Source organism: Canis aureus, chromosome 11, assembly GCF_053574225.1.
Source record: "Canis aureus isolate CA01 chromosome 11, VMU_Caureus_v.1.0, whole genome shotgun sequence".
Taxonomy (NCBI): domain Eukaryota; kingdom Metazoa; phylum Chordata; class Mammalia; order Carnivora; family Canidae; genus Canis; species Canis aureus.
Genome location: NC_135621.1, coordinates 40,877,944 through 40,898,023, shown reverse-complemented (window position 1 = coordinate 40,898,023; position 20,080 = coordinate 40,877,944). Strand labels below are relative to the sequence as shown.

The window sequence follows — 20,080 nt, the reverse complement described above, 5'->3', positions numbered from 1 at the left end:
CCCTTTGACTTACCTCATCATTGTGGTTTCTTCTGAGCACTTCCTTACTTTCTACACTTCCAGGTGCTCTAGGTTCATCCTGTGTGTTTCCTGCCCCAGTCTAAACTCAGCCACTTCTCCACGGAGCCTTGGTTCCTTTTACTGAAGAATGATATTAGAAAGCAAGTGGGGTGACAGAGCAAGGAAATATGTATGTGTGTATACTAACCCTGTATATACAGGTCTATAAATATTTCTATATATAACTATTGACAGTAAGCCAAATGTGAGTTCATACTAGTGTCTCCAACTTGAATCCATTGCCCTGTGGGTCATTCTAGACTTCCTTTGCTTGTCTGTAACTTCCCACCCCAACAGTGATAAATCTGGCTCCCACTGTCCACTGTCCATTTATTTCATTGTCCAATTCCAGGACATACGTATAGCAGCTGCAGAGTTGTTAACCTGGACCTGGGCACAAGACCGCTTTGATCAACTAGAGTGCAGTACTTATATGTGTAATTCTTTTCGCCTTTATTCTTACAGATTCTTCTCATTTCTAGTGTCATTTAAGTCATCTGGCTTAAAAAATATGTTTGCAGTTTTACCATTTTAATGAAAAAGAGAATGTCAAGATAACTTCTCTGTTTTTTAAATCACAAACGAAATAAACTCCCTGGAAAAACATATCATTCATTCAATAGGTGTGTACTGTATTTTCACACTCAAGGAGTCGGAATAAGACATGGTCCCTGCTCTCAAGGGGCTTTATCCTTTTATTAATCCCAATGATTTCGGTCTAAATATTCAAGTAACTTGAGAAGGAATCTGAAGAACGTTTAATAATTAAAGTCAACAGTAATCTGTGTACTAGTTTGCTCGTTAATGTTTTTAATTCCTTGAAACCTGAAGAAGCCCACTCAAAACAGAATGGATTTTTCTCTTAGAAGATCCCCTTGGAACCAGGGGAATTTTTTTTTTAAAGAATTATTTAACACGGGGCAGCCCGGTGGCTCAGCGGTTTAGCACCGCCTTTAGCCCAGGGCCTGATCCTGGAGACCCGGGATCAAAGCCCACGCCGGGCTCCCTGTGTGGAGCCTGCTTCTCCCTCTGCCTGTGTCTCTGCCTCTCCCTCTCTCTCTCTGTGTCTTTCACTAATAAATAAATAAAATCTTAAAAAAAAAAAAACTATTTAACACGACCTCTGTTTATTTGAAACAAATCAAAACAGGGTGGTGTTGGATTGGGTAGTTGAAGGCCTCACATGTGTGGATGTGGCCTTGCATGGTGGGGGGCGCCTGAGCAGGAGCCTCTCCTGTGTTCTGACCTCCTTGCTACCTCTGATGGGGAGGAGAAAGTAGGGCAGAAGCAAGAGAGGCCCGGGTTTTGTTTCTTTTCAAATAGTTGACCTAAATTAGTTTCAAGTGTACAGCAGTGCTAAGAAATTATGTATATTAGGAGATGCTCACAGTGAGTATAGTCACCATACAACGTTACTACAATATTATTGACCGTATTCCCTGTGCTGTAATTACACCTGCACGATGGACTAAGTTTGTACCTCTTAGTCCCCTTCACCTGTTTTCCCCATCTCCCCACTGGCAACTATCTATTTGTTCTCTGTATCTATGAGCCTGTTTATGTTTTTTTGTTGTCGCTGTTTGTCCATTTGTTTTGGTCCTGGGAAATTTTTTTATTCATCTGCTTCTAATTGTGTAACTGCTAATAGGTGTCTGGAGATGAAGTTACACTGCTTTTATTTTTGTGAAAGGCTTTTATTTGTTTCTTTGCCACTCTTAAAAAGGTCAGTTTCTCAGTTTATGTACATTTTGGCATATGCGTTACCTGGATATTTTCTCAGTGTTTCAGAAAAAAACATGTAGTCAGAGGTGGCATTTCCCCCATAATCATCTCTACATGTAAGAAAATAATTTCTGTTTTATTTTAGATAGAATGCCCTCCCTGAAATTCATCAAGTAAATCCTATTATGGATTTTTCTAATTCTTCTCTAGCGGAGGTTATTCATCTGTAAATACAATCTAATCCAACATTCTGATTTTACAAAAGAGGAAGCTGAGGCCTGTAGGAAGAGTGACTCCTCTAAAGGCATGCAGTTTGTCGGTGGTAGAACAGCAACTGAAACCTAGATCTCTTGCTCTTCTGCATGAAACCAGGGGTAGGTCCCTTTCTGGAAGCCACCTCCCACCTCGTCCTGGGAATAAAGTATACAACAGTGCCAGCTTTTAGAAAAGCAGTTATTCAAAAGTGCAGTCAACTTGGCTGCTGGAAAGAAGAGATGGAAGTATTATAAAAATGTGTGGCAGCTGTTTTTTTGCTGCCATCAGAAAATTCTCAGAATGGACAGTGAGCTATGAGTCGAGACCTGGGTTCTAGCAGATTGGCCTCTGTGTAGTCTTGAGTAAGCTTTATTCTTTCTGCACTCCTATTTCCTCCTCTGTCAGGAGGCAGATTTCTCTCTGACCCTCAAGTCTCTTACAGATCGGATTTCCCTCTATTTCTACCTTCAACTGATCCTAGAGCCCTTGGTCTGTCAGTTAGTGGCCAGGTGGCAGATAAGAGGTGCCCTCAAGTGTGAATGGGCATCACTAGTGATAATTGAGAATTGACTTAGTATTTTATATATTTCCATTTCCCAAAGGAATATGATTCACTGAGGCACAAGTTAATTTCACTTTTATTCTGCTTTAGTGTAGCTAATTAAAAAAAAAAATCTTCTCAAAGGGAATGAGGGCTTATTAATTAGGCTGATTTGTGACTTGAGGGCAGCTGTCTGCTGAGAGATTGGGTGGCGTCCATTTGTGGGGAGTCAGTGATGTGTTCTAAATATACTCTGGCTTCACCTGTGTTGACCACAAGGCTCTCTCTGCTCCCGTCTCCTGAGTTCTGCTTTACCAACAACACTGAGGCCTTTCACAGACACTTCTTTGAGGTTTTCCCAGAGATTAAGCTGTCACTAAGGACAATGTTGAGACGGTACTGTAATCAGCCTCGTTCCTGGGCTCTTTGTATCAGAGCAGATACATTGACTGAGCTGCTTGTGATGTTCAAGGTCAATGCGAGGTGATGTGAGTGGTAACCATCTCAAGAGTGTGGGAGTGGGAGCTGCCCGGGTGTAATCTGAAATCGTCTCCCTTACAGAAGGGTTGGGAGAGCCTGAGGAGAGGCAGGCCACTCCAGGTTTGGAGGTGGCAGTTTTAGTTACATATGAGGCTTCTTTTGGGTGGCAGCAGGATAAATGGATCCCTGTATCCACCCTCCAAACCTTAAAAGTTCATAAAGAGGCCTTAACTGGGTTCATTCACATATAGTGTGTAGGTGTTCTCAACCACCTCACTAGCTCAAGGCTGTGTCCTTGGAGCAGCCTCCAGGCGCGGGAAGGCCAGCTAGTTTCCACATTCCAGGGACAGAGGAGAGGGTGAGGAGCCTCCAAGTGCCTGGGTCCAGCTCCTGTGTCAATTGGCAGGCCCTTCTTTTTGACGACTTCCCCCAAGAGGTGACTGACTGCCTCATAAGGAAAACTGTTTGCTTTCAGTTACTGTGGTGACTGGGTTTTTATGGTTTGGGTTGAAAGTAGACTAGTTTATTATGAGTTCTACAATATCCTGGGATGCCTGGGCGGTTCAGTGGTTTAGTGCCTGCCTTCAGCCCAGGGTGTGATCCTGGAGTTCCAGGACTGAGTCCCACATCAGGCTCCCGGCATGGAGCCTGCTTCTCCCTCTGCCTGTGTCTCTGCCTCTCTCTGTGTGTGTATCTCTCATGAATGAATAAATAAAATCTTTAAAAAAATTTTTTTGCAATATCCTAAATATTATTACCGTAAAGTTTAAGTATATAATTCTAATAAATATATAATCTGTTCTACAAGATAGGTAGGCATTTTAAATCAAAGCTCCAAGGTACTAAAATAGGAGGTAAGATCAATGTAAGTCTCAGTATTGTAGACTGTGTTTCCAAGACAGGAATTAACGATGTTTATTTTATTTGCTTTGTTTGGGGTCAGAGCTATTAGGTTTACCCAAAGAGCAATCCCATGTGGTCAAGGTAAGTTAGAAGTAAACCTGCCCTGCTGAGGGAGGGAAGACAAGAGGAAAGGAAAAGAAGAAAGGACAGGAAAATAGGAAGAGATGTGGTGGAGGCTAGAAACATGTGAGCCGGCTCTCAGATTCGTGGCCACTCTTGATACCCCAGGATGGTGAGAGACACACAGGAAGTGACCTGGAAGTTGTTCCTGGAGAAGGCATGTGGCAGGGGCAGGTAGAAATCATCTTGAGGGAAGACAGGCTCATCCTGAGCCTGAGGAAATCCCCACAGATCATTTGTCAGAGTCAGTGACTAGCACTAGTTAAAATTATCCAACCATCCAAGGAAACATGGTACCAAGCATGACGGTCAATAGAAACACCAGGTGGTACAAACAGACCCTCAGAGCTTTCATGTATTAAAATAGCCACATAAAGAGCAAGCAAGTTTGCTTTGTTTCAAGAAAAAGGTAAGTTTTAAAATAACTGTCCAGTGCACGGCACTACATAACATACATATTTTAATTTTTATTGAGGTATCATAAAATACTGTAAAGTTTTAAAAATCTGTATGCCTAAATATGTAACCACTATCCCAATCAAGAAATAGAGCAAGGGTGCAAACTTTGTGTAAAAAGCCAGATAGTAAGAATGTCTTTTGGCCATGATGGGTAAATGAATAGGCATGGATGGCCGTGTTCCAATAAAACTGTTTAGGAAAACAGGCAGTGTGCAGGTTTTGGCCATGGACCATAGTTTACCAACCACAGTACAGACTATTTCCAGCATTCCAGAAGCTTCTCTCATGTCCCTTCCTAGAGAGGTAACCACTATTCTGACTTCTATCTCTATAGTTTTACCTGCTAACACCTTTTATTATGAGCTTCTATGTATGTTTTATTTCGCAATTTAATAAAAAGTCTTGCTTAATAAAAACGATTGTCATACAGCCAGTCAGAAATACCATGCAGTGTCATGATTCCCGACTGATAGAGAGCTCAGTAGGGCCAGGCTGGAGATAAGACTAGGCTTTTGTGTGTGGTTGGACTCAAACTTCAAACTCTCTTCTCCAAGCTTGTCCAGTTTCTTGGATGTTTGTGTGTTTAAGATTTCTATTTATTTATTTGAGAGAGAGCATGAAGGTGGAGTGGCAAAGGGAGAGGGAGAAGCAAGTATCTGGCTGAGCAGGGAACTTCCCAGGACTGAAGGCAGATGCTTAGCTCACTGAGCCACCCAGGTGCTCTTGGAATGTGTTTTTAATTTTTTTTTTAATTTTTATTTATTTATGATAGTCACAGAGAGAGAGAGAGAGAGGCAGAGACATAGGCAGAGGGAGAAGCAGGCTCCATGCACCCGGAGCCTGATGTGGGACTCGATCCCAGGCCTCCAGGATTGCGCCCTGGGCCAAAGGCAGGCGCTAAACCGCTGCGCCACCCAGGGATCCCCTGGAATGTGTTTTTAAATTACAAAAAATTTTCATCAAATTGGAAGTTTTCAGACATTCTTAAAAAATAATTTTTTCTGTCCTTTTCTGTCTCCTCTCCTGATGCTCCCATTAGGCATATGTTGATTCACTTAATGGCATCTCACAGTGCTCTAAGGTTGTTAATTTTTCATTTTCCTCATTTTTCAAATTTCATAATTTCTGTGTTGAAATAATGTTCACTGATTTTTTTGTGAACTGATTTTTTTTTTCTTCTCTCAATTGTACTATTGATCCTCTCCAGTGAATTTGCCATTTTGGTGATTATACTTTTAAATTCCAGAATTTCCATCTGATTCTTTTATAACATTTATCCCTCTATTGGTGTTCTCTATTTGATGAGAATTACTATCATACATGTTCCTTTAATTCCTTGAAGAAAAAAAAAATTCCTTGAAGATGTTTATATGTTTGGCCAGTGTGTGGTGAGAGGTTCTGCTTAAGCACTTTGAGCTAATAAGACTTCTGCCCTTTGCTGATGGTGTGTGTGCGGCTTAGACAATGCTTTCAAGTCCACTCCGTGTCCCTCTCTGTTTACTTCTGAGTGGGTGTTGTCCAGTCCATGCCCACAGTCTCCTGGACTCCCAGGCGGCTCCTCCTAGCCATCTCTTCACCTGGTTCTGTGAAGCTTTGGACTAGTCTGTCATTTTGCTTTTTGCTGCTAGTATCACATAGCTAGCAGCCCCCTCTCAACTGCTTGCCACCAAGATCTTAATTATTTCTGATAATCCCCTTAGGCACAGATTCCTCCATTCTTGGTACCAAACAGTCCCTTCCTGCAGAGCTGCTGATGTATTAGTTCAGAGCTGCCACTCCCACCCACACCTGGGCGCTGGTCAATGTCCTGCTTCCCCAGGAGGAGCCCTCCTCTATAAGTAGGTGCTGGATAGGGAAGACTGGGATTCTTCTCAGCAGAGTGTGCCAATATCCTAATAAATGTTTTCACACAGGCCTATTCCTGGGAGCATGGTAGCCTCTAGTCTTCTCAGATTGCCCTCTTTATGTGGAGCCTCCTCCCTATGGGCAGGCTGGAACAGGAGTGATCAGAGCCCCAGAATTTTCAGACTGTCATGCCTGGGGCACAGCCCTAGACCAGTAGGTCTTTCCTTCTTGACTGCACTTGCCAGAGTAGAGCTTCTGTCCCGTGAAACTGGAGGTCCATGGCTCAAGGGCCACAGACTGCCATTCTTCTTATTAACATGTGGATTTTCCTGAATGTTTCTCCATTTGCTGCATGCCTTTAGGTAAGTTTCCAAGATTTGAAGGTATTTATTTGGTATGTCTATACACACACACACACACACAATTTTCCCAGTTAAATGGTTGTCACACTGGGAAGACAGTCACTGAGCTCTGCATACCACCATCCTGAACTCCCACCCACTGTTTTGTGAGCCTTGGCTGGACTGCTTGGAGTCTAGCCTCTGTGTGTGTGGTTAAGTTGTCAGCCAGGGATTGGTAGGGCTTTCATACAAAGAACTTGGGGTTCTTTTTCTTTTTCTTTCTTTTTTTTTTTTTTTTTAAGATTTTATTTATTCATGAGAGACACAGAGAGATAGAGGGGCAGAGACACAGGCAGAGGGAGAAGCAGGCTCCATGCAGGGAGCCCAACATGGGACTCCATCCTGGGATGCCAGGATCACGCCCTGGGCCAAAGGCAGGCACCAAACTGCTGAGCCACCCAGGGATCCCCCTTGGGGTTCTTTTTCATACAATTTTCCCTCTTAACTTTCCAAAGGTTATTTGTCCCAAGCTCTGGCCTCTGGTTCTTCAAGCCAGGAAGATTGCAGATTTTCTTTCTTTCCTTTTTTTTTTTTTTTTTTAAATAAAGATTTTATTTATTTATTCATGAGAGACAGAGAGAGGCAGCCTCCCTGCCAGGAACCCGATCTGGTACTCCATCCCAGGGCCCCAGGATCATGACCTGAGCCAAAGGCAGACACTCAACCACCAGGTGCCCCCAGACTGCAGGCTTTGTAACAGAGTTTTAGCTCCCTTTTTAGGGCCTGCCCTTGTGTAAAAGCAATAAAAATGGGAAACCTACCCCCCCACCCAAATATTCCTGCTTCGGGTCATGCTCCAGTGTTTTCAAGTTTTAAAAATATTTTGTCCAGAAGGTTACTGGAGTCCAGTAGGAGCTAGTTACTAGAAGTGGAACTCCCCCTACCATTAATTTAAGGTTGGGTGCATCCAGTGTATCTGAGGATCTAACAAGAACAGGTAAGGTGTTCCACAGTGAAATTTACAAAGTGTTTACCTTTTTGTTTTGAATGCTTTCACTTTTATAATACAAAGTAGGACAAGGCAAAATAACTAATGAGCCATGGAGTTCTCAGAAGGCCCGTCTCAGACATCGTCAGACACCTGTCACATGGTCCAGTACTCAGATTGAGAAACTGACTTCAAGCGTGCTCAGCATGGGTGAGACCTGATGTCCACCAGATTCTTCTGCTGCACGGCCTATCGCTTTTGGTACTGCACTTGGAAAACTAAGGACAGACGTCACTATTGTTAGCATTCTGAAAAGAGAAATATGCAATGCCCTAGGTCATAAATTGGCTCAGTGCTTTCCAATCGTATATGCTTTCACAGATGGTTTGGCAGACCAATGTCAAACTAGGAGCTCGCATCTTTATAGCTGTGATTTTCTCTTTCCTTTCTCTCCTTTCAGAAAGACTGAAGGCTTCCAAAGCATGCCCTAAATTGCTTGGGTATTGAGCACACACAGACGAACAAGAGGTCATCTCTGGCCTTGAGGTGCTCGTATTCTTTTGTGGTCCTTCACTTTATGGATGAGAAGGCAGGTCAGGGTAGGGTAAGGACCCATGGTAAGGGGAAAGCGTCGAGCAATATTAAAAGTGACACCCACAACTGTCCTCACTGTCATTAGTTTATATTCTGCTGCTCATATTCTGGAGCCTATGTCACTGCATCCAATGCAGAGCATTGAGACATAAAAGGGTTTGGGAGAGAGGAATGAAAAGCAAGGAAGAGGTTGTGGTGCTGACAGAAGGCTTTCTTTGAAGGAAAAGGTGTGGTGGACCTCCGTGAATGCCAACCCAGCCCATCTGAACTTGCACTTCATACAGTGATCAGTGGAACATACGATAAAGTGCTTTTTACCACAATGCGCAGAACTTCAGTGTTTAATCATTACTTCGCACACTGTGTGTGGCCAAGGATTTTGTTCTGGATAACTTTATTGCAAGCTATATAATCTTGCTCCAGGTCTTACATGACAGGAAGTTACATAGTTGTAAATGCCCATTCTTCATTATCTCATGTAGTTTAAAAAACTCGAGTTCGCGACATGTTAATTGCACTTAAAAATTAAATACGCAGCAAAAGAAAGATACATTTATAAAGATGTCATTCAAAAGGGATTTTTACACTTGGATTTGCCTTGCTTGATTACAAAAATTCAAAACCATCTTCCCACTGAGGGTTTACATAAGGGTTTCCTCCTTCCCTGGGATTGAACTAGTACAAAGGATTCAAGGGTTTAAACAAATGTGAGTATCACTGAGAAGCACAAGAAGAAAGTCTCAATGTGGTCGGTGGAGACCAGACACAATACTGCCTGGTTGACAACGAGAGTGTATAAATCCATGTGTGTTGCAAGCAGCTGCGTGGGCTTCAGATGTCTTTCCCACAGTCAGGGCACAGGATGTCATCTCTTTCTGTGAGGAAGCCTCGCCCCACCAGGGAGAGGGAGCACTTCTTACAATTAAAACAATCATTATGCCACTGCCGTTCCTCAAAGGAGATGTACTTTGTGCCACCAAGTCCTGTTAACAAAGAAAAAAAGACACCGAGGTAGAGAGAGAAAGGGAGCACAACTACTTAGAACCAGATCCCCAGGACTGAAGCAGGTTGATCCATTTCCAAGCTAGACTGTGTGGCCTGGAGAGTGTTGAGTTTCCAATGGCTGGGTTCTGGGGATCCGCCTGTAAATCAGATTCCCTGGACTGCAGTGAGGAGTTCATAAGTGTCAGCAGGAACACATATATCACTGGCTCCCAATCTCCATGATCAGTGCTACCATTATGGAGGGATGAGAGGGTCTATTTGTTCGTTCCCCCAGAATGAAACTCCAGGAGAAATGGAGCTGATTTCTCTTATTCCTTCACTTCACTCACATCTGGTGCTCGAATATGTCATGATTTAATGAATAAGGTGCTGAAGGGAGGGGGGAAAAGGAAAATACAAATATTCTCCAGAATGGCCAGGAAAGGCCTCACCAAAGAAATGGCATGTGAATGTGGGGGGGAGGGGGTATGCACATTCTTGCAGAGGGAATATCAAAATAAGCTACAGAAGCATGAACATAGGTGTAAGGGGGGAAGGCAGGCTGTTAAGGTGGGCAGGAATGCGTTATGATGCATGGGCAGCAGAGAAGGCCATTTTATATTTTAAATAAGAAAAGTAGTAACAACAAAAAAAAGAAAGTAGTAACTAGGTTCAGTGCCTGACTCTTGTTTGGTGACTAATTCTTATCAAATGTTTAAGGTACCTTGGCTGCCTATTACAATATGGTTGCTTTGTCCTGCCATTGAGCCACCTGAAATAAATTGAAATCAAGTACACACGGTTATTCTGGTGAAATCTGAATCATGAATTCCAATTACAAAGTGTTCTTTCCAGAAATAATGGTTAGATCTACCACAGTCAAAAGAAAGTAACCACACTGACCACCCCATTTATAATGGCTTGAAGTCTCAGACTAGCATGAGAACAGCTCATTCCTTCTGTAACTGAATTGGCTAGGCTGTTGTGGGGCATTAAGTCTTCCAGCGGGGGGAGACCTTCTAGCTAATCCCCTTCAGCTAGTTAGAGACCAAAGCTTTTCAAACTTCAACAATCACCCAGGTTGTGGCCTCTACCAAGTAAGTCATGACCCAGGTAGCAGTCAATATTTAAACTTCCCAGGTGTTTCCGATGTGTAGCCAAGTTTGAAAACCAGAGGTTTAGGCAACATTTGATTTAGGGGCAGGGAAAGCCAAACAGTTGAGAGGTAGTGGTTTTTCTTCCCAGCACTGAGCCAACTGAAAAGCCGCAAGAAGCTGCTGGGATGACCCCGAATTTCCGCCATTACTGTGTTTCTCCTCTCTCACCTCTGATAAGTCCTGCTGTACTGGAGATCTGGGGCCAGGAGAAGCACTTGAAGGAAGAGGATGAAGAAGGATGTCGGGGAAGGTGCTGTGTCAGGTGCTGTCCCAGGGGACCACCTCCTTTTAGAAACTTCAGTTTCTTTGAAATGCCAACCAATGGGGCAAGTTACAGAAATGAGAGCCAAAAGCAGGCTAAGGAGGATGAATCCTCCTAAGGCGAGAGGCAGTCAATTATTGTTCTTTGAGGTTTACAGCCCACGGCACCAGAACTCCAGCCAGCCTGAACAGAGCTCATCTAACATGCATCTTCTCCACAAGGCACCTCACAGCCTGCCTGTGCATAGCAACACAGACCGCATGTCTGCACTGCCCCTGGAGAGCCATTTTCAGCAGTGAAATTGCCAAAAAAGATGCACAAAAATGCAAACAATATGGCACTACCGGACCATGAAAAGGAACCTTGGTTATAAGATGAGAATTGAAACAAGGAGGCAGTGTCACCTCATCCCACCTCCACCAGGAGTGTACCTGTCAGATGATTCCAATGTTTCACCTCTCTCTGGGTATCTGGGAATGATCATGAAAGCAACTCGAGTGTTGATTTTAGAGTTACAAATGTCAGTGAGTGGGCAAACTTGCAGATATGGGCTCTGAATACTGAGGACCGACTGTATTTATGTGTACATTTTGTATCACTGGCCACAACACTGGAAAGTAAGACTTAAGGTTTTTTTGTTTTTTTTGACAAAAATCATATAAATTTTGCTGAAGAGAGAAAGTGCCAAGTAAGGATCTATTAAACATCAAATCTAAAGTCACAATTTCTTATAATTGTTTGGGGATTTGACCTCGAGTACATTCTAGCTGCAATTTCAAAATTCCTCTGTAGGTTCCAGAACATTAGTCTCTGCATTTCAGAGAAGTAATCCTCCTTTTGGAGGAAAGTATCCGTTGCTTTCCTAGTGTTGTTTTCCTTTTCTAGTGCTACCATGAGAATAACATTACATATCTGATACTTTATATTGCTTTATAAAGTTTAGTTTTATAAACATTTACTTCCATAGAAGTTACCATGAAAACAGCATTCAAGATTAATATGTTAGAGGGAAGACTGCATTTCCTCCCTCTAATGATTCCAATCTGTAGGTTAACAGAAAATTTTAAGTGCTGTGCTTCTTTTCCCCATATATTAGTTTTATATGGAAATATGAGCTCTGGATTACACACGAAAGGATTATTTTAGTGACCTGGGCTTCCTACATCAGGTGAGTTGGTTGAGTTAGGTGCACTCAGTTCTAGATCTAAGGGTAAAGAAAGTCACAGACAAGCACACAGAGGATATAAACATCCGTGTGATTACACTGCAACGCTACACAGGGATGGCACTTGGCCAGGCCACTATGTTTATGTCACACATGCCTACCATCTGCCGATGACGAGTCACCTGAATGTGGCAGAACTGGGAATCCCACATCCCAGAACTTTTCCTGTGTCACTACAGAATTCTCTTTTCCCTCCAGCCCAGTCACAGGTTTGTGTGGTGATGCGTGGTGCACATGTGCAGGACTTGAGGACAGCCATCTGTCCTCCACACTCAATTTCTTGGCATATCTAATAGTTTAATGCAATGCTAGTCTACAGCCAACCAGGCTCTGGGCTCTTACACTGCCAGAGCCTTCGGGGAATAAGAAAGAACCACCTAAAACGTTGTCCTCTGCCCTCACGTAGTCAGGGCCTTGTGGTAGATAAGTCCCCCTAGGATGCTAGGGAGCACCGTTATTATTAATTTTTAACTAACTAATTCATTATTTAGAGAGGGAGCATGAGCAGGGGAGGGAGAGAGAATCACAAGCAGACTCCACACTGAGCGCGGAGCCCGACGTGGGGCTTGATCTCATGACTCGAGTCAAAACCAAGTGTCAGACACTTCACCGACTGCACCACCCAGGTGCCCTTGGGGAGCACCTTTAAAAACAGTGCAGTGGCTCAGCCTGGAAATGCCAGTTTGTGCTGCTCCACGTGCCATACACTCACGGACTGCGGCTTCGGGGATGACCCCACTGAAAGCAGAAAGCACAGACCCCTAAGAACAGGACATGTGGTTTTCAGGGATCAGGCAAGCTAGAGGGGAAGTGTCACCTGCTGACGTGTTCCCCGTGTAACAAGGGCAGGAAGCACAGAGGCAGAGACACCGCCTCTGTTCGGAACCTCGGTGAGGCCCAGGGTCTCGGCACAGAAACAATTCCAAGGGCTGAGGTCCTGTACCTCATCTAACCTCGGGGCGGCCATGGTGTGCTCAGGGGGCCCCTCGAGACACTCACCACTGATGGGGTTGGTGCAGCCGGCGCACTTCTTGGCGTACAAGTCGCAGAAGCAGCTCAGGCAGTAGGCGAACTCATCCCGGGACGTGAAGCGCTGCCCCGACAGCGGCTTCTTGCAGGCGGTGCACACGAAGCACTCCCGGTGCCAGGGCTGCTCCCGGTACGTGACGCCCCCGGTGGTGATGGGCTGGAGGAGGCAAGAGGGCCAGGCTCAGTTTCCCGAGGCAGGGTGGCCTCTGGACGACGCCAGATCCCCGTCCGGAACACGTCCGGTGTTTGTTAAAAGTCACCGAGAAACGGCTTCCCCAAGCTGTCAGTCCCTTTGAGTCCCCATCTCCTCTCAGGGCCCTGCCGTGGACCCTGGCTTTCCCAGCCGTGACCTCGGCACCACAACGTGTGTCCTCGGCCCCTTGGGAGGTTGAGGCATCTGCAAGTGCAAGTGCCCGGTGGCAGCGTCCTTCCCCATGGTGCGGGGCGGGTGAAGACGGCGCCACGTCAGGGAGACCCGGAGGTGAATGCCAACCCTACGGCGAACCAGCCCTGGGCTGTGCACGGGTCACGCGTGACAATCCCCATGCCTCCCTCCGGGTGCTAACCTGGAGAACCCCGCTTACAACTCAGTTCCTAGTGGTGGAAGGAGGAGGCCTGGCCCCCTGGGCCTGGTGCCCCCCGGGCCCAGGGAGCGGGGAGCCAGATGGGACAGAACTGGTCATCGATACCTCAACTTTATCGTGTTTCTCTTTTCATATATATACTTCAACAGTGGATGAAGGACGGTGAGTCTCAGCTCGATAGACCCGTCTGTCACCCGCCCTAGCATCCAGCGCTGCCTCTAGTCCTTACAGAAAGCACAGCTCTGGCCCTCGAACAACATAGGTTTGAACCGCGCAGGTCCACTTGTACATGGGCTTCTTTCAATTAACCCAGTACCATACTGTCAATGCTTTTTTTCTTGTAACTTTCTGAATATTTTTTTTTTTTGCTCTACTTACTTTATTGTAGGAATACAGTTTAGGATACGTATAACATACAACAGCTGTGTGCATCGATTATTTATGCCACCGGGAAGGCTTCTGGTCACCAGCAGGCTACTAGGTAAGTTTTTAGGGACTCAAAAGTTCTATGTGGTTTTTCAACTGTGCAGGGGGGTTGGTCCCTTTCAACTCTGTGTTGTTCAAAGGTCAACTATATAAAGGCCCTTACATACTACAGACATTATATCCATTTTACAAGTGAGTAAACTGAGACCCAGAGAAATTAAGGGACTTGCCTGAGAATTTGCTAGCTAAAGACAAAGCAGGTACTTGGATTCAGGAGTCTATCATATATTCTTTTCTTTTTATTTATTTATTTTTAATTTTTTTAGAATTTAAATTCAATTTGCCAACATAAAAAATACGGAACAGCTTCACAAATTTGCCTGTCATCCTTGTGCGGGAGCCACGCTAATCTTCTCTGTGTTGTTCCAATTTTAGTATATGTGCTGCCGAAGTGAGCACCGTATATTCTTTTCATTAAACTATAATGTATTAATGATCTTCCTATAAATTCCCGCCTTGGAACAGAATTTATGCAAAATACATTCAGTGGCAAGGTGTCTGTGTGGACAGAGAAGGTGGGTGTAGTAAGAGGTTTGCTCTACGTGGAATCCACACTCTTGTCCTCTCTGCACCCACATGCCCACCCGCACCCCGCATGGCCCAGCTGGCTCAGACATGCTCGTGGGTGTCACTGTCCCAGAGCAGCCCTCCCTAAACACCAGCTTGGCTCCCACTCCTCCGACTGGTTCAGCTGGCCCCTGTGTACGCTCTGTTACGACTGTTTTCCTCCAAAGCACGCTTGTCGATAAGCACTTGAACGTTTGCCACCGAAGTGTGTTTCCCCCCAGGCCCTAGTAGCCCCGAGCACCTCCTGCGCTGCGGGAGGGTGGATGTTACTGGTGTGAATGCTTCCACCAGTCCTGATGAACACCCACAGGGCTGTGCTTCCCGGAGGATGCATTACCTTCACTTCTGCCACCGAACACAGTAGCAATAAGGTTGGGAGGAAGATAATGCAAGAAAAGCAAATGACGTGAACTTTCCGTGGATCTTGATGAGAAAGAGCAAACCAAACAAAAAGGGAGTGAGCAGAGAAGAAAGAGGCTTCCTGATATAAACACAGGAAGGAGCGATTCATCTAAGGAGGAAGCGAAAAACAGCAGAAAAGTAATATAATCTTATGAGTAGAAGTTGGAAGATGTGGAATTTAAAATCGTAGTTTAAAAAATGAGACGGACACGAGGCCGAGGGAGACGAGAGAGCATGAAGGCGAGTGAGCAATACTCTGCCCTTTGGAAAGGCGCCAGCAGGTCGGGCATTCGAGGTCAGGCCGACCAGCAGAGGGAACAGCAGCCGGGCTCTTCCGCAGACGGAGGCCCAACAGCAGCGTCAGTGAACAGGCCGGAGCCAAACAGGCTCTGCGATCGCTCCCCAGCAGGCCCTGCCAGGGCAAAGGACGGCAGGCGTGGCGCTCCTTTTCTGTCTTTGACTAATGGCCGTGACAGCACGGCACGAGATGAGCGGGCTGGGTGCAACGAGTGACCTGTCCCCTGTCCCAGCCACAACTTTCCTTTGCTTCTCACATCCCTCCCTCCCACGAGGTTCAGCAGCTCGTTTCTTGTCTACTGATGGAGGACAGTGTAACAGGAGCTCTGGGATAGTAAGTTTTCCTCCCCTTTAACGTCATGTCATGAATAGGAGCAAAAACTCGGCAGTGCTCTAGGAGGGAGGGCTACAGGATCCCATCTCAGGTCCCAGTGGCCCTGGTGCGGTCAAAAGAAGGCCTGGGATGGGGGTCCTTCCAGTGGATAAAATGCACACGTGCACATGAGAATTTTGGGATGCGGGGCCGGACAGGTGAGACTCTTGTGCCATCCCAGTACCAAGGGTGTTGTCCCCGGGGAAAGGGGGCTGACAGCCAAGGCAAACAGACTGGAATACACGAGGTCCCGGGGGAGGTGAGAGCTACCTTTTTACACTGAACACACTGCAAGGCGTACTGTTTCTCATAGCAGGGCACACAGAAGTTCTGGTTGTCCTTAGGGATGAAGCTCTTGGTACCGATGGGCTGCTGGCAGCGGTGGCAGGTGAAGCAGGTCTCGTGCCAGCTGCTGTCTTTGTACTCCATCTTGCGGGTACCTGGCACAAGGGGCAAGAAGACGGCAAAGAGCAGAGCTGACGACATGACAGGCCTGCACTCCCAGCGCCCCTCGTCAAGAACCTGCCACCACCTAGTTTTGTGACTGTGGCATCACTGTGGCTCTCAGAGGCTGGCCTCCAAATGGGACTGTTTGGGAGTGGGAAGGGATTGTGTATTTTTGGGGGTTCACTGCTGTACACCTTGCTCCCAGAACAGTCTCTGTGCATACTCGAGGTTTATTTGTCCAGCAGGGAGGTAATGAACGTTAGGTGGGAAAAGGATCTGTCACTCCATGTCTCAGTAGGCAAAGCAGAAAGAGCAAGCTGGCCTAGCTCAGACCAGTCCCAACGGAGTGGGACACAGCCCTGCAGCCAGTTAATGAGCACAGGATGAGGGACACCTGGGTGGCTCAGTGGTTGAGCATCTGCCTTTGGCTCAGGTTGGACCCCGGGATCCTGGGATCGAGTCCTGCACTGGGCTCCCTGCAGGAAGCCTACTTCTGCTTCTCCCTCTGCTGCGTCTCTGCCTCCCTCTCTGTGTCTCTCATGAACATAAATAAAATCTTAAAAAAAAAAAAAAAAAAACACCGGATGGAAAGTGGTGGTGCTGTACACGAACCTAGAGTGTCAAGCCTGATCCCATGAGGAGCCTCCACACCGACCGATCACCTTATATGGCCCGAGGTGTAAACCAAGCTGCCGGGTCTCCACGCTCTCCCCGCTGCACTGAATGCAGCTGTTAAAAGCCACAAGTGATGCCCGGATGGCCAATTTAGCAATTTTCTGATTCTAATCTTGTGACATTGCATTTCCTTTCGAATAACTGTTGTCGTGTGCTATGTTTATGTGATTTCTTCAAGTAGATGAAGAAGTCCTAGAGAACGGAAATGCTGTTTGGTTCACCCCCACCCCCATCCCCACCCACCCTTGAACCCGCCCCTGAGCCGGAGTCACAGCAAATGCTCAGGATTTGTGGACATTTTCCAATACTTTTCCAAGAGAATAAAAGTATGTGTATTTTACAGAAAGAGGTGACAGATGTGTTCAAGACAGATGCGTATGCAAGCACGCTTTGCAGGCAGCAACAAGGTACATTTTGCGGGGAAAGGAGGGTAAGAAGTGAAAAAAAAGAAACGTGCTCTGAATACCTGAGCCAGCCGGGGAGGACGGGGGTGCTGTGGCTGCGCACAGTCTGTGCCGCCCCCGTTTTGCAGCTGGGCTTTTCCTGGAGCGCAGCCGCACCTGCTCACTTCCTTCAATGGTCTGCGGCTGCGTTCACACTACATTGGCAGGAAAGGGTTGCTGAGACAGACCCCGCGGCCTTCAAGGCCCCAGGTAGTGGTCTGTTTTTTTCTGGAAACATGTTAGGCAGCCCGGGGGCTCACTGGGCATCCAGGGGCTGTGGCATGAAGGACACACCAGTTAGACTTCAAAGCAGGATCCGGGGTGGTTATTAGGCAGCGAGCAGGGGCTCCCACTTTGGTCCAGGGTGGCCGCAAGCTGGCATCACGCGGGCGGTGAGATGCGAGCATCTGGAAACTCCCATCCAAAGCTAATATGGCCAAAATGACAGGCTGAGGGCTGCATGCGGACTGCCTGCAAGGTTGACGTGACAGGGAGATCTCCATCTCTGAAGAAATTAGGAGATGTGCAGAGAATTGCTGCAAGATTATCTTATTCAAGGTCATTTTCGGGTTAATGTGTCAGCTTCCTGTACGTCCAAGACAGGACATGTGGCACCACCTCCCATAAGTACATAAAACACTCAGGGTGAGTGTAGGTGCTGCAAGGTGGGGAGGCGTGTGAGGAAATTCAAGGTGGGGCACCTGATGATCTTCGTGGGCTCCCGAAACCTTATACTAGGAGAATAGACCGAGCACCCGAACTTCGGATAAAAGTAGTGGGAGAATTGGGATCTACATCTGGAATGATTCTGCCTCCAGGGTTCATCCTTCCACGTGTATTTTTGCCACTGGCTCTTTTAATCTCTGGCCTTCTGCTCATAGAGCAGCTCAAATAGCCAAAGGATCCTGTCAGCGAACACAGGGCAACAGCTTGCTCCCTGAAGACCACACGCAGGCTGGGCTCCGTGCGTTCCCGGTGTGCGGGAGCCGCCCTCTAACAGCCAGGCCAGGGTCAGAGGCCTGCCTGGTCTCTGGTGGGGAGCCCAGGGGCTCCTGCAGCCCACAGGGTGGGGGGCGCCTGTGAGCCGCACCGTTAGCCGCAGCTGCTCGGGCTGCCTCGTGTGCCGGACGCACTGCCAGCAGGTGGCAGCAAGGGGCCTTCTAACCACCGTGGCTTCTCCCGCAGGTGGATTGGGGTCCCGAGGAAGGGGTGTCTCTTTCTGATTGAAAGGAACAAGTGAGGATCCTGAAAGGTGGTGAAGGGCCAGTGCCTGGGAGGCTGCTCGGAGGAAGCAGTGCATCTGCACGACTGCTCTGCAGGCGGAGGCCGCCTTGCAGCTGAGCAGCTGCGGAGCGGGGGCGTCAGGCTGGGGGCATCGGGGGCATCGGGGGCATCGGGGCCAGTGGACTCCTGGTTTTCTGACTACTTCGGGGGCGGGACCTGTGTCAGGTAGGGGGCCAAGGGGCGCGTTTGTCAGCCAGGACCAGCCTCCTGTTCTAAAACCCTAAATGCACTGTCAGAGCTACTCGGATGAACCGCGCTCCCATTCATCTGGATTTAGTTGTAGCACGTTCAAAAATCAGACCACAGAAAGGAAGTACATGCTAGGATTTAGCACTTTTTTTTCTTTCCCTTCCCTTTCTTCTTTCCCATCCCTCCCCTGGCCCTCTCCTTTCTCTCTCTTTCTCAGTCTGTCTCACCAAGCTTCTTCTGGACACTCAGCCTCTGGTGCTGAGCCCATGTCCTCCGCCACAAGTGCCCTTTTGGGACGCCTCTACCAGGTGAAACCCAGCTCACCCTTTGATGCTCTAGTGTGACCTCCCCGGGGCCCCTTCCCATGCTGGCCTGGAAGAGCCCGGCTGCCCTAGTGACATCTCGGTGAGGGGCACTGACCTGTGCAGTCAGAGCCGGAGAGCAGGGAGGCTGAAACCCAAACCTGGCAGTTTCTAGATTTGCCCTGAGGACTGACAGTTTGGGGAAGGAGCCCCAAAGCGAGAGGGAAGCCGGGACAGACACTATGGTGGGCCGAGGACACTGGCAGGACTGCTTGAGAATTTAAAGTGACTCCGAGTGGCAGGCGTGGGGGCGGGGAGACCAAGGGTCCCCCTCGCTGCAAGGGGCTAGGGCCACCTGCTCCTGCACAGCCAAGCAGGGACCCCTGCCCCCGGTGCCGGCCCTGCGCCCAACGCACGTGGACTATGCCAAGGCCCTGAATCGGAGAGGAGGCCGATGCTGCTGTTTTGCCTTCCTTCTAGCCGGGCGGTAAGCACCCCATTCCGGGCAGTTTTCTCCTGCGTGTCCTCTGTCCCTCCACCTTCTGCATTAGCCACCGCTGCCCAGGTGGCAGGAAGTCAGTGGTCGTCCACACCTGCGGGCTCCAGGCCGCCCTCCGATCTGGCCGACAGGGAGATCAGAGCTCTGAGGCCAGAGCCCCGCACAAGGTCCTGATCCAGGCTGACCACAGCCGGGGGCACGCCACTGAAACTTCTGCTCTCTTCGCTGGGAGACAAGACCAGGTGCACCTTCAGGTCATTTTAGCGTGTCAATGCCCTCACAATTCCCTGTCGTGGGACGGAGCTGCCTCTCAGTGCAAGTGCCTGAGCTGGGTCGGGGAGGGGGGTTCTCTAGCACCCACACAGTGCACTATCCTAACGGTAAACTCCCTAGGCTGTCTGAAGGGTCCGTGGCCAGCCGTAGGTGCCAGGTGTCCGTGTGACCTCACACGGCACCCCAAGCCCTGGTTCGGCAGGAACCTGTCCCCATCAGGCCAGCAGGAGTTCTGCTGAGGAGGAGCAAACAAGCAAGCAAAGCAAAGCAAACAAACGGTGCGCATGATGAACA

General features: G+C 47.6%; 1 protein-coding gene, 1 long non-coding RNA gene and 1 other non-coding gene across 10 annotated transcripts in view; 1 reads left to right on the top strand and 2 right to left on the bottom strand.

Annotated features, from left to right (window-relative positions):
• Window positions 1-5,837: 5,837 nt before the first annotated feature.
• LOC144323921 (uncharacterized) overlaps window positions 5,838-20,080 on the top strand; it is a 32,243-nt gene continuing 18,000 nt past the window's right edge. Inside the window, exons 1-2 of the long non-coding RNA XR_013389269.1 lie at window positions 5,838-6,747; window positions 13,938-14,030. This is a non-coding gene — a long non-coding RNA (uncharacterized LOC144323921). The remainder of the gene's footprint in view (window positions 6,748-13,937; window positions 14,031-20,080) is intronic.
• The window catches only part of FHL2 (four and a half LIM domains 2), a 67,926-nt gene continuing 56,531 nt past the window's right edge, over window positions 8,686-20,080 (bottom strand). For all 8 annotated transcript variants that reach the window (XM_077914895.1, XM_077914901.1, XM_077914894.1 and 5 more), the window contains 3 exons: window positions 15,945-16,114; window positions 12,936-13,122; window positions 8,686-9,291 (listed from right to left, as the gene is read on the bottom strand). In XM_077914895.1, coding sequence (XP_077771021.1) covers window positions 9,140-9,291; window positions 12,936-13,122; window positions 15,945-16,114 — 509 coding nt within the window. In that variant the 3' untranslated portion in view covers window positions 8,686-9,139. The remainder of the gene's footprint in view (window positions 9,292-12,935; window positions 13,123-15,944; window positions 16,115-20,080) is intronic.
• Window positions 14,327-14,434, bottom strand: LOC144324449 (U6 spliceosomal RNA). The gene has a single exon (XR_013389957.1). It is a non-coding gene; the product is annotated as a U6 spliceosomal RNA (small nuclear RNA).